Source organism: Scyliorhinus torazame, chromosome 13 (assembly GCF_047496885.1).
Source record: "Scyliorhinus torazame isolate Kashiwa2021f chromosome 13, sScyTor2.1, whole genome shotgun sequence".
Classification (NCBI taxonomy): domain Eukaryota; kingdom Metazoa; phylum Chordata; class Chondrichthyes; order Carcharhiniformes; family Scyliorhinidae; genus Scyliorhinus; species Scyliorhinus torazame.
The window spans coordinates 7,460,079-7,474,488 of record NC_092719.1 but is presented as its reverse complement, the minus strand read 5'-3'; the positions used below and the strand labels follow the sequence as shown (position 1 = coordinate 7,474,488).

Sequence of the window (14,410 nt, the reverse complement as noted above, 5' to 3'; positions counted from 1 at the left end):
TCAACAACTTATTTTAAGGAAGGTACTTAAAATCTTTGTCAGACTGAATGCAGACTTGCTGCCCTACATATCAAAATATTTGGTTTGAAGATAAAAGCAGAAAATGCTCGAAATACTCAGCAGGTCAGGGAGCATCTATGGGGGAAAAACAGAGTCAACATTCCAACTTTGATGACCTTCCATCAGAAAAGTTTGAGCTGGGGTAAAACAAACTAGGAAAATGACGCTGGTTCTCTAGCTTTATATTGCATTGGAGTAGGAGACAGCACAAAAAGCAGCATCTATCTACAATGTTATGACAGGATTTTCATGTACAATAGCTTAACCAGAACTTAGTACCTAGTATCGCGATAAACATTTAGAATACAATTAACAATGAAAGGTTACTGCCAATATCACGTTAATATTTTCAAACTCCATTCATAGAAAAAAGCGAAGGTAAAATATTTTAAGCATATACATTTTGTACAAAATCTCTCTTACTTACCTTAATAAAATTAATAATCTTTATTAGTGTCACAAGTAGGCTTACATTAACATGCACTGAAGTTACTGTGAAAGGCCCCTAGTCGCCACACTCCGGCGCCTGTTCGGGTACACCGAGGGAGAATTCAGAACGTCCCATTCACCTAACAAACAGGTCTTTCGTGACTTGTGGGAGGAAACGGGAGCACCCGGAGGAAACCCACGCGCAAACAGGGAGAAGGTGCAGACTCCGCAAAGACAGTGACCCAAGCCGGGAATCGAACCCGGGTCCCTGGCGCTGTGAAACAACAGTGCTAACCACTGTGCTACCGTGCCTTATTGAAACATACCATATCTTAACAAACTGGGGTCGTTATTACGTCAAGGGTGTTAACACATAGGTTGTAACCTTTAAGGAAAATTGTTTAATTTTTGCTACATTTCTAGGTTTTGGGCTAGATAGGTGGTGGCTTATATCTTGCTCTGGACCACAAAAGCATTGCTAAATAGGGGCAACACAGTTCTCTTTTGCAGGGCATGCTTTTTAAAAGACCAGTTGGTTTGTGGAGTTTCTGAACCAGTTGCCCACTTAAAATCCGACACAGGCAGGAAGCAGAGAAAATTACTTTTTTAAAAACCCCTCAGCATTCATGTCCTCCAACAGTCATCAGCATCATCATGCATCACCTCAGAATTTCCAATCCCAGTCGGATTCCTTTGTAAAAGTGAAAATACATTCCGCCTAATCAAAATTGAGGTTTTCTTTGGGGGAAGTGACAGAATAATCAACAGCTAGCAACCCTATGCTGTCAAGACAGATAATCCTAAAGAAAATGGCTTGTTGGGCCCAATGGTACTTCCCTATTTCTAAAAAAGATATCATCCCGCAAATAAAGAAAATATGAAAATACAAACGGCAGTCTCAGTAGTTTGTGGAGGTTGGATGCAGTTCAGCCACATTGTTGAAGCAGTAGACTGCACAGTTTAATTACAGTGGTTAAAACAAGTGTTACCATGTTCCTCCAGAAGTTTTTGACTGAGTTCTTCTGTTTCTTCTGGTCCTTCTTCCTCCAATATTTCATCATTAATATCCAGATTCTCCAGTTCCAGCTCCAGCTCTTCTGTGGCAACAACTAACTCTTTGGAATCCTTTCCATCCTTGGTTTCTTTCCCATCTTTGGAATCTGTTACAAACGTTGAATTACTGTAAATAAAGATCTCTGTGGCGAATTCTGCAAAAGCTCCAATTCAACCATCTATGGCAATACAATTAGAGTTGGTTACAGCAGCAGAACTATTAAAAGTCCTTTGTAACTTTATTTGTCCTTCACCCATCAACTGGAGGGTGGTGGAAGTGACTGAAGCCCAATATGCCTGTGAATCTATCTGCATATATCTGAAGGGGTACTGGATAGCAGTCAGGTATAGAAAACCTGATTTCTTTTCAACCCTGCCCAATCCAGAAATATGGGCGCTTAACTTCAGAGCCGCTTATGGCTGCAACAAGGCAAGTATAAACTGAGGATCAAGGTTTGCGCTCCTTGCCCATGACGATTAAATCCCATATATCCACTCAACACAGTTAGATCTCTGCTCTCAATGTGAAACACACAAATTGTGTGGCAACATTGTTACAAAAACAATCAATCAATTGATAACATTTTACATGCATCCTTCGTAAATTAATGCAAATTATTTTCGTCAAATGTTCGAAAAAAACATTACAGCCAAAGATATGCCGAAATTAAACCTTCAATGTGTGATAATAGTCTGCAATGCCATTAGTAGGGCAGAATTATCATGTTTGGACAAATGCATTGACTCCTGCTCCCCTGATTTATCAGAAACCATTGCTCTAAGTTGTTGTCAGCAAAGATTAAATCATAAATAAACACTTGAAGAAAAGGGCTAAGAACACAATTTCAAGCACACTGAAAAAAATTCTCTAATTTAACAAACTTTTAAGAAGCACTGTTGCCAGCCTCCATGGGCCGAATTTTCATCTGCGTACAGAGGTACGTTTCAGTGAGGATTCTCCCCCGCGTTCCCGAACCCGCTCCTTTCTGCAGATCGGGAATGCATACTGTGCAAAACGCACACCTACCTCTGCTAAGGTTGGGTTCCCCATTTTAAATTGAGGACAAAAATTGGATTTCATCCAGCACACCATTTTCTTCTGGTGGTGCAGGTTTTTGAAGCCCGTTAAAACACCTTCATATGACAACGTTAGGTGCTGTATTGCAATGTAGAATGTGCATTTGGTGCAGTGATCTGTCCTTTAAAGTTAAGTGGACCCTTACATTGACTCACCTTATACACTTGTTCACATACATTAAATAATAATAATAATAATAACTTATTGTCATAAGTAGGCTTCAATGAAGTTACTATGAAAAGTCCCTAGTCGCCACATTCTGGCGCCTGTTCAGGGAGGCCGGTACGGTAATTGAACCCGCACTGCTGGTCTTGTTCTGCATTACAAGCCAGCTGTTTAGCCCACTGTGCTAAACAGTACTTTTCCAATGGTGAAAGTATCATAATGCTGTGAAAAATGTAGAAAAATGTCCTGTCAGCTTCTGTTGTCATATTTTCTTCCATGATTTAAATTGTTCTGGCACGTTAAAAAGGAGCCTGGTTTTGACACTTCAAAAAAACTAACCATCTGCCTTGCTACATTGATCGACAAGCACTCAGCTTTGACATTGAAATGAGCATTGGTTCTTTCCTTCCCAGAGACAAGTTTATTCTTTGGACACCTATGGCCATTATTAGTGTTCATTAAGTTCCAAGTATTAATGGGTTTTAGCACAGCAAGTGTTCCATTCATCTGAGACTGATTAACACTTTCAAGCGGTTGTAATAACATATTGTGCTTTTGATGTGGTTTTTGGTTTGCTGACACGGGATTATAAGCATTTTCTTTCTCTTACTGCCAATTATATGGAGGCTTTTATTGGATATAATGTAAAATATTTTCCATTGATATTGCATGGAATCAGAGGACAATATATAGTGCTACTGGGCGAGTGATCATGGAGGATAAATGGCAAGGGGCATGGAGGAATCTGAATGGGCATGGAGGATAAATGGGGGCATAGAGGTGGCATTGGTAATTTGAGGAGGGTAAAGGCTGGCATGAGGGTGGGTGGGAGGGGAGTGAGGTATGAGGTTAGAGGGGCTTTAAATTCTGTTGGGAGCTGGAATAGTATTGGACAATTAAGGCAAACCTTGTGACTAGTCTGCTTTCGTACCCATACTCCTGTGCTGGTTCCTGGCTCACAAACTGTACAGCAACCCCCCCGACCTCCCCCCCCCCCCCTCCCCAAGCATAAAAAGACAAAAATGCTGTGTGAACTCACATGTGCAGATTATGCGCCACGGTGATTGATGCACAGGTCAGATTTTCCCTTGTCCAGATAAAGATTCAGCCCCTAAACTATATGAAATTAGAGTGCAATAACTGCAGTATTGTAGATTGCACCATAGCTTTGATAAGGTGAATATTGCTTGTTTTATTTCAATACCTTTATATCTGAGAGATAATATATATACAACTTATCTCATTGCAATTAAACAAACACCGTTGGAATTTGTAATTGGAGCAGCAGATCGTCATCAAGATGGAATGTGACACAGTAGTTTTCCTTACATCCATCACACATTCACCCGATAGCCTGCTTATATCCTATTGAGATCCATTACAATCTAATAACAGAGTCCATTTGTCCTCGAGATGTATCAGTCGCCAGTATAAAAGAAGCTGGTGATAATCTAGTCAAATGGCCAGACTTTGCTGAAAACCTAATAGCACCTGAGTGACACAATCATTAATGAATAAATCATTCAGCAACTTGAAGCAAGAAGTCACGCCATGAATTGTGAATCACCGCAAGTTGCTGACCAATTTGGGTCTTTCTGCTGAAGTTATAGCCCATATTCTCAAAAGCACATTACACTTGGTCAAATTCTGAAATGAAAATGCAAGCTGATTTCTCTGTGGCGAGAGAAGGGAGCAAATGTTCCAGGTCTGGATGACTCTTTGTCAAAGCCATTGGGGCCTCTTCCAATTCCAATCAAATATTCTATATATATGGATTTTTCATTCCACACCCACACACGGCATTACCTTTTGAATCTTCTTTGCTGGCATCTTTGTTCTGAGAGTTCTTGTCATTATCTTTGAACAATATGGCAGGTACAAATGCTTTCAGGTCAATTAGGTTTTCATAGAAATTGCGCGCATCTTCATCCTCCCAGATTCCTCCATCAAGGTCATATTCTCCAGGTTTCCCAGGTGTGAAGATGTCTATGCCAGTGCCATGCTCTGTTAAATAAAATTACAGAACTTCATTGCAGCGTTTGAAACAACTGTCATTTAGTGACACCTAGTGGCTGCTGATATAAATCTAATAAATATATTCATGGCGCTAACTAAAGCTGTTTGCATTGGATTTTCAAAGTCACATCTTGGCTGCCAAACACATGTTTTTGATGAAACTGCCTCATACTACAGGGAATCATAGAATTGTTACAGCGCAGGAGGCTATTTGTCCCACTGTGTCCACACCAGCTCCCCAAAAGAGCAGCATGCTTATTGCAATTGCCTTTGCTTTTCCCCATACGCCTGCACATTGTTTCTATTCAAATAATCATCTAATACCCTCCTGAATGCCTCGATTGAAGCTGCCTCCACCACACTTCCAGGCAGCGCGTTCCAGACCCCAACCACTCGTCGTGTGAAAAAGTTTCTTCTCACACGTGCCCCCACCCCCAACCCTATTTGGATGCAACTTTAGCATAAGTGCAAAGGATGACTTCTTTATGTCACTGTCCTGAAGTGTGGTGTAAAAGCATCCCAAATATGTGAAATAACATCCAAAATACATAAAATAACTAAATAAGACTACCTGTATGTATTGGTTAAATTAGGTTAGGTTTGCTCTGGGGATTGATACCCTTGGAAGATGATTTCTGGATTATGTATAACTGGAGAAAGTGCTCTATAATGCCTCATAGGGTGGCACAGTGGTTGGCACTGTTGCTTCGCAGCGCCAGGGTCCCAGGTTTGATTCCGGCTTGGGTCACTGTCTGTGCGGAGTCTGTACATCCTCCCCGTGTGTGCGTGGGCTTCCTCCGGGTGCTCTGGTTTCCTCCCGCGGTCCGGGGATGTGCAGGTTGGGTGGATTGGCCATGATGGGTTGCCCGTGGTGTCCAGGATTGCCCTTGGTGTTGGGTGGAGGTGTTGGCCTTGGGTGGGGTGCTCTTTCCGGGAGCCGGTGCGGACTCGATGGTCCGAATGGCCTCCTGCACTGTAAATTCTATGATAATCTATGATTAATCTAGGACAAAGGTTCAGCACAACATCGTGGGCCGAAGGGCCTGTTGTGTGCTGTATTTTTCTATGATCTATGATTACAATTGCTTCTTTTGCGAATCACTTTAAATTTCTGCCTTCTTGATCTTGAACCTTTTACAAGCGGGAAGAGTTACTCCCCAGCTACTCTGTCCAGCTCCCTCATTGATTTTGAACATCTGTATCAAATCTCCTCTTAACCTTCTTCTCTCGAAGGAGAACAGTCCCAACCTCTCCAATCTATCCTCACGACTGAAGTTTCTCATCCTTGGAACCATTCTTGTAAACCTCTTCAGCACTCTCTACAATACATTCACATCCTTCCAGCAGGGTGGAACTCAGAACTGTGCACAATATTCCAGCTGTGGTCTAACTAGTGCCTTATATAGGTTCCGCATAACCTCCTTGCCCGTGTACTCTTATACCGCTAATAATAAGGTCCAGAATATTATATGCTTTATTAACTGCTCTCTCCACCCATCCTGCCATAATCTGTGCCAGGGTTTTGCACAAAGAACAAAGAAAAGTACAGCACAGGAACAGGCCCTTCGGCCCTCCAAGCCCGTGCCGACCAGGCTGCCCAACTAAACTACAATCTTCTACCCTTCCGGGGTCCATATCCCTCTATTCCCATCCTATTCATGTATTTGTCAAGATGCCCCTTAAACGTCACTATCGTCCCTGCTTCCACCACCTCCTCCGGCAGTGAGTTCCAGGCACCCACTACCCTCTGTGTAAAAAACTTACCTCGTACATCTCCTCTAAACCTTGCCCCTCGCACCTTAAACCTATGCCCCCTAATAATTGACTCCTCTACCCTGGGAAAAAGTCTCTGACTATCCACTCTGTCTATGCCCCTCATAATCTTGTAGACCTCTATCAGGTCGCCCCTCAACCTCCTTCGTTCCAGTGAGGACAAACCAAGTTTATTCAACCTCTCCTCATAGCTAATGCCCTCCATACGAGGCAACATCCTGGTAAATCTCTTCTGCAACCTCTCTAAAGCCTCCACATCCTTCTGGTAGTGTGGCGACCAGAATTGAACACTATACTCCAAGTGTGGCCTAACTAAGGTTCTATACAGCTGCAACATGACTTGCCAATTCTTATACTCAATGCCCCGGCCAATGAAGGCAAGCATGCCTTATGCCTTCTTGACTACCTTCTCCACCTGTGTTGCCCCTTTCAGCGACCTGTGAACCTGTACACCTAGATCTCTCTGACTTTCAATACTCTTGAGGGTTCTACCATTCACTGTATATTCCCTACCTGCATTAGACCTTCCAAAATGCATTACCTCACATTTGTCTGGATTAAACTCCATTTACCATCTCTCCGCCCAAGTCTCCAAACGATCTAAATCCTGCTGTATCCTCTGACAGTCCTCATCGCTATTCGCAATTCCACCAACCTTTGTGTCGTCTGCAAACTTACTAATCAGACCAGTTACATTTTCCTCCAAATCATTTATATATACTACAAACAGCAAAGGTCCCAGCACTGATCCCTGTGGAACACCACTAGTCACAGCCCACCAATCAGAAAAGCATCCTTCCATTGCTACTCTCTGCCTTCTATGACCCAGCCAGTTCTGCATCCATCTTGCCAGCTCACCTCTGATCCAGTGTGACTTCACCTTTTGTACCAGTCTGCCATGAGGGACCTTGTCAAAGGCCTTACTGAAGTCCATAGATAACATCCACTGCCCTACCTGCATCAATCATCTTTGGGCAGCACGCTAGCATTGTGGTTAGCACAATTGTTTCACAGCTACAGGGTCCCAGGTTCGATTCCGGCTTGGATCACTGTCTGTGCGGAGTCTGCACGTCCTCCCTGTGTGTGCGTGGGTTTCCTCCGGGTGCTCCGGTTTCCTCCCACAGTCCAAAGCTGTGCAGGTTAGGTGGATTGGCCATGCTAAATTGCCCTTGAAGTCCAAACTTGCCCATGCTAAATTGCCCTTGAAGTCCAAACTTGCCCTTAGTGTTGGGTGGTATTACTGGGTTATGGGGATAGGGTGGAGGTGTGGACCTTGGGTAGGGTGCTCTACAAGAGCCGGTGCAGACTCGATGGGCCGAATGGCCTCCTTCTGCACTGTAAATTCTATGATTCTTTGTGACCTTCTCAAAAAACTCTATCAAGCTAGTGAGACACGGCCTCCCCTTCACAAAACCGTGCTGCCTCTTGCTAATACAAACTGCGGGCCACGACCCGCAGAGCTATCAGTCGCAGCGTTCCCACGGTGAAATGGCCGCTACCGGCATTTTTACTGAGAATGGCGGCCACTGTCTTTTAAATGAGATGGAAATGAGGCTGCGGGCTTTGTGCAGACTACTGGCTGCAATACAAAAGAATATAAACTCTTATGGAGTCGGGACACTGTCACATAATTGTGTTTGCACATTATCCTCTGCCACTAAAACAACAATGTTCTGATGGGTAATTCACCTTCCTGAGCAGATTTATCTAGGGGAAGTTCAGGCATGTTCTCATCCAACAAATCAGCCAGGCTCTGCGTGTTTGCCAACAGCTTCTGGTATGAGGTGGCAAATTCCTCATACTGTTTGTGCCGATCTTCACTCAGCTCTCCTTTTGAATGCAAGATTCGCCTAACAGAAAAAGACCCCACAAAAGCAAAAGTTAAAAAAGAGGTTTCAGCATAGAGCTCAATTCTGCTGTCAAATTAAACATGTGTGATACACAAATATTAGTCCCAAGACAGCTAAAAAATTATCAACTTTAATAATCAGTTGAGGAACCATGTTTGTATGCGCACGTTACTGAAACAGCAATTCCCAAATAGGTAGCAAGTACTGTCTTATTTTACTCAGCCCCAAATAAAAAGCCAACATTTCAACTGACAGTACATAATGAATGGGTTATACTAATGGGAATAAAGAACACTGCAAATATCCACATGACATACAGATCTTACTGATAAAGCAATCAGGTTTCACTCCAAATTACTTTAAACAGAGCAGATTTCAATGGATCTATAGCTGATCCAGTATAGATTTAGTTAATTCTTTCTTGACTGGGATAGTTGTGAATTGACCAACTAAAATCACAAACCTTCTGCTACAATGAGGTTAGCAACAAGATATATTACTATAACTGGCACGTTTATCCTAGACTAGAATAAAACTGAACCAAATGCTTGAACGAGCTGAAGCCCGATTGAATTCACACACCAACTTCGGGAAAGTCGATAACCATTACAAAATTTCAAAACCAAATCTGTAACTTCAAGCTGAATTTCAGTTCAGAAGGAAATAGATTATTCAAAACTGCCTTGCACTGAAAAATAAATTTGCAAACCTATTATTTCTTAAGGATGAGAATACCCGTTCTGCTTGGGACGTAGGAAATATTCTGGCTACAACACAGCACCCAGTAAGTCTACTTGACACCTTCCCAGTCAACTATGAGAACAGAAGACAAAAGAGGCTTCCAAGAAATTAACTCGAAAGCTAAACCGCAGGAGGTAAAGTTTATGATTGTCGACTTTAGTGCATGCAGCAATTGATAATCGCACTGAAGGATTCTTAGAAAGAGGACTGAGGTTTACTGGGTCACGATTAATAAAAGATGTCATGCACCAAATGCCACCATAGTAATACAGAAATTTTCACCAATACGAATATTCTACCCAATGGAAATTAATACATATTGGAAAGTTATTGAAGGTGATGGTCCTCTTGACTGAGCTGAGAAATAAGAGCTGTCCAGCAAGAATGGGCTTCTGTGACAGAATGCTAATTAGTGGAAAGATAAACATACAAGAATAATTTATTTTACTTCAGAAAATCTCTAATAATTAACTAAAGGTAGCTAAGACAATCCCCCAAGAATGGAAGTCAAAATGGAAAATTATTTAGAAAATACATTCAAGGCAGAGCTCCTTAGTAGATTAAAGAAAGTCTTACATTAATATAACACCCATCATGACATCAGGAGAAGTTTTGATGGCGTAAATAAGAAGAAACAGTTTCCAGCGGCAGTAGGGTTAGTAACCCGAGGACACAGATTTAAAGGTAATTGGCAAAAGAATCAGAGGGATGAAGAGGAGAAATATTTTTACATCGCGAGTTCAAACTCATGTTTATAGGGAGACAGCATTCCCATTGGCGGAGGATACAGAACACGATTTACGGTGATTGGCAAACGAGCAACAACGTCTTGAGGAAAAACATTTTTTTTACAAAGTGAGTGATTAAGATCAGGAGTACACTGCCTGAGGGTGTGGAGGAGGCAGATCTAATCGAGACTTTCAAAAGAGAATTGGATAATTATCTGAAGATAAATAAATTTTTGGGTTACAGGGAACAGGATAGGGAGGGGAACCAGGGAAGTTGTTCTTGCAGACAGCCATTATGGACACGAGCTGAATGGTCTCCTTTGTGCTGTAACCTTATAGAACAGAATAGAAAGGTCATAGAATTTTTACAGCACAGAAAGTGGGCCCTTCAGCCCATCATGTTCGCTTCAGCCACCAATAGCTAATTTTCATCCCCTATTCCAGCATTTGGCCCGTAGCCTTGAATGCTATGGCATCATCTAATTGCTTCTTAAATGTTGTGAGCATTCCTGCCTCCACCACCGTTTCAGTCAGTGAGTTCCAGATTCCAACCACCCTCTGGGTGAAAAATTTCCTCACATCCCCTCTAAACCCTCAAATCCCCTCTAAATCGCCTGTGTTTACCTTAAATCTATGCCCCCTGGTTATTGACCCCTCCGCTAAGGAGAAAAGTGCCTTCTTATCCATGTCCCTCAATTTTATACACCTCAATCAGGTCCCATCTCAGTCTTTTCTGTTCCAAGGGGGAAAAAACGAGACTTTCTTTACAGCTGGAACCCAGGCAACATCCTGGTGAATCTCCTCTGCACCCTCTCTAGTGCAATCACATCCTTCCTAAAGTGTGGTGACCAGAATTGCACACAGTATTCCAGCTATGGCCTCACCAGGCTTTTATACAGCTCCATCATAACGTCCCTGCTCTTATATTCTATGCCTTGGCTAATAAAGGCAGGTATCCCATTTGTCTTCTTAACCACCTTATCTTCCTGCCTTTCTGTCTTCCCCAAATCTATTCACCCAAGGTCCCTCTGTACTTCCTAGGGTCCTAATTCTGTAAAATATTATAATCTGGAATGGACAGCCTGAACAGGCAGTGGAAGCAGATTCAATAATAATTTTCAAAAGGGTAAATACTTGGGACAATGGCCAGATATTCTGCTTCAGCAGTGTTCACTGAAAGATAAACTTTGGCCAGGACACTGGGGAGAACTCCCCTATTCTTAGTACGTGGGATCTCTACCACCCACCTGAGAAGCCAGATGGTGCCTCAGGTAAACATTTAATCTGAAAGATGGCATCTCCGACTTCCTCAGCAACACACAGAAGGGTCAGCCTAAATGACGTCCTCAAGCCTCTGGAAAGTCCCACGGAAAAGGGCAGGGATGGGATATAAATTCCCAGTGCAGCCATTTGTCCTTATTGAGTGCATCGATACCAAAACATTACAAAACAGTGGGAGAAGAAAGACCAGCATGATTCTTGCTATGTGATACTTTTATGCTGCCTGTCAGATTATTCCTTCCAGGAGTGCTTCAAAAGGGTCAGGCCAGCAACGTCAAACTGAAAGTGTGAAATCATTAACTGTATTGCTGGCTATTAACAGTCCATGAGAACACTGCAAAACACTTCAATTTCACATGCCAAAATTATGCACTCGACGGTGGAGATCAGATTTTAAACATGCCACTTCTGTTGAAAATGGTTACAATAAATAATTGCTTCTCAAATGGTTCAGTTCTTGCGACTGTAGGAACTGATTAAAATTACAAAACATATTCAACAATTAGATGGAACAAATATATTGCAAAATAGTAAGATTCATGTTGAATTTGCACAAAGTGTTGTTAAGTTCACAGTTGAAGTTTTGCGTGGAATTCTGGGCGACTTTATAAACATCGATAGTAAAGGCGTGGAAAGCAGACAGTAAGGATCCAGCCCCAAAATTTCAAGAATCAGGGCCACAGCAACGAAGGGTGAAAAATGGGGCCTCTTTCTGAAAACAATTAATATTAAGTAGGGAATCAAATACAGATTTTCAAATCTGCTGGCTGGGATTTGAATTCCCTCTGAAAATGACTGCAGCTTCTGGAAGTCGGACATTACAGATTAGTGCAGAAATCCTGAAGTTGCAGTCTGTTGCTCAGGCGGACTCCGACACAGGTGATGGTACAACCCCTCTCAAAGCTGGCAACCATGGAAATCAGTGAACCTTTCTACCCCCACACATCAGCATTTGAAAACCCTTAAACAATTACACCCGGTTGAGACAGCTGTACTAGTTTTTAACAGCAATATGATTAATAAAATTTGATGAGCAACAGAACTGGCACTGAAAAAAATATTTGTGCAGTGTTTTATGATTAACTAATAGATTTTCTCGACTTAATTTTTAATTTAAATTTTTTTTATTTCAGAATATCTTAGCTTCTGAATGGCCTTCCGCATCGTATCACTTCTACGATGGGTCATCTCAGGTGCTTCCCAATCTTCAATTTGCTATGTAAAATTTTTGAAAAGCGATTTCAAGACTACTATGTTTTCTGTTTGTGTCTGTGAAAATTCTTTAACATGATTGGCTGTTTGGGCAGCCTGATGACATCACTGCAGCACCACACTATAAATTCCAGGTCAAGAACGCTGGCTTGTTAAACCATTTCTGAGGGCAGTGAGATTAAAGCACAATTTGTGGAACTGAGGTTACATCTCGGCCACACCAGGAAGGGTGGCAAGATAAATTCCGTCAAGGATATTAATGAACCACTGGCTTGCAAAAATGACTAGTTGTTCACGAGATTAAAACACTGTAATGAGAACAAACATTTTTTATAAAAGGACCATTCCAAATGAGTGCAGGCACTGGTTAATTGGACCAAAATGGAAGGCAGGCTGAAATAAAAACTGAAAGAGCTGGAAACACTCAGCATTTTCTGTTTTATTTCAGATCTCCAGCAACTGCAGAGTCGTGAAGACAGCCAGTCCATCACACGAAACCACCTCCCATCCATTGACTCTGTTTACACCCCCCCCGCCACTGCCTTGGGTGGGCAGCATAATCAAAGACCCCTCCCACCCGACTTACTCACTCTTCCAATTTCTTCCATCAGGCAGGAGATACAGAAGTCTGAGAACACGCACGAACAGACTCAAAAACAGCTTCTTCCCCGCTGTTACCAGACTCCTAAATGATCCTCTTTTGGACTGAACTGATCTCTCCAATCATCTTCTGTTCTGAATAGCACTACTGAGTAGCACCATTCCGATGCGCCGGAGGAGGCAAGTAAGTTCCTCCGGGACTACGCTCTGGGGGACTCATGAGACCATGTGGAATTTTTGGTGAATACCGTTGGCAGGAGGTGAAGGAGTATGGGAGGGCACAGAGGTTGGGTAGGGAAGAGGGGACGGACAGGGATCTTGGGAGGGAAGAAGCTATTGCCTCGGGTGGGGGTCACTCTGCTAGCAGGTAGGCCAGTTAACGGTAACAAAGAGAGGGAGTGGTGGAGCGAGAGAGAGGAAGGGGGTGCTTGGGAGAGGATGATTTTCTTTGTTTGTGGCTGGGGGGGATGGTCAGTTTCTGGTGTTTGGGTTGGGGGAAGGTACGGTGGTGGTGGTGTTGCTGCCATTGTAGAAGCTGGTGTGGTGTAGTTGATTCGGGGAGGGGGGTGGGGTCAAGATGTGGGCCTGGAGGGACTCATTAAACAGTGGCCGATGGCGAGGGAATTGTTGGGATTTATGGAGCGAATGGGAGGGGTGGGAGGCCAAGGGCAAAGGGATTCTCGTTCTTCCCGCATGTTCACCGCTTGTATTTTTGGATTGATTTTTGTGTGCTGGATAAGAGGTTGCTGGCGGGGGTGGTTGGGTCAGAATATTCAGCGATCATGGTTTTGGATCACACACCGCACCAGGTGGGCTTGCGAGTGGAAAGAGGGAGTTCCCAGCGGCCGCAGTGGAGGTTGGATGTGGGGTTACTGGCTGATAAGGGGGTCTATGAAAGGATAGGGGTGGCTATACAAAATTATGTGGAGCTAAATAAGACGGACGAGGTCTCCACCTCCGTAGTGCGGGAATCATTGAAGGTGGTGATCAGGGGGTATTTTGTTTTGATCCGGGGGCATAAAGAGAAGGGGGAGCGGCAAGAAAGGCAAAGTGGAGGCCAATCTGGAAGTGGATCGGAGGTACTCAGCGGCCTCTGAGGACGCGTTGCTAATGGAGAGGAAGGAGCTCAATATCCATCTGGAGCTTACATCTACAGGGAAGGATGTGGGGCAGTTGCATCGGGTCAGGGGTCTCTATATGCACATGACCATTTGCTGTATATTACAAACCCGGTGGAGAGCTTTGATAGGATTATGGGGATATTGGGGGAGTTTGGCTCGTTTTCGGAGTTCAAACTTAACATGGGAGGAAGCGAGGTATTCTCAGAGAGGACGGAGGGGTTGGAGGTGTTGCCATTTTGGCTGGTTGGGGCACATTTCCGGTACTTGAGGATACAAGTGGTGCAAGTTGGGGCCCGAATGCAC

General features: G+C 43.2%; 1 protein-coding gene across 6 annotated transcripts in view; it reads right to left on the bottom strand.

Annotated features, from left to right (window-relative positions):
* upf2 (UPF2 regulator of nonsense mediated mRNA decay) overlaps positions 1–14,410 on the bottom strand; it is a 148,647-nt gene that overhangs the window by 109,765 nt on the left and 24,472 nt on the right. For all 6 annotated transcript variants that reach the window (XM_072471012.1, XM_072471009.1, XM_072471011.1 and 3 more), the window contains 3 exons: positions 8,264–8,424; positions 4,592–4,789; positions 1,479–1,649 (listed from right to left, as the gene is read on the bottom strand). In XM_072471012.1, the coding sequence (XP_072327113.1) occupies positions 1,479–1,649; positions 4,592–4,789; positions 8,264–8,424 (530 nt within the window). The remainder of the gene's footprint in view (positions 1–1,478; positions 1,650–4,591; positions 4,790–8,263; positions 8,425–14,410) is intronic.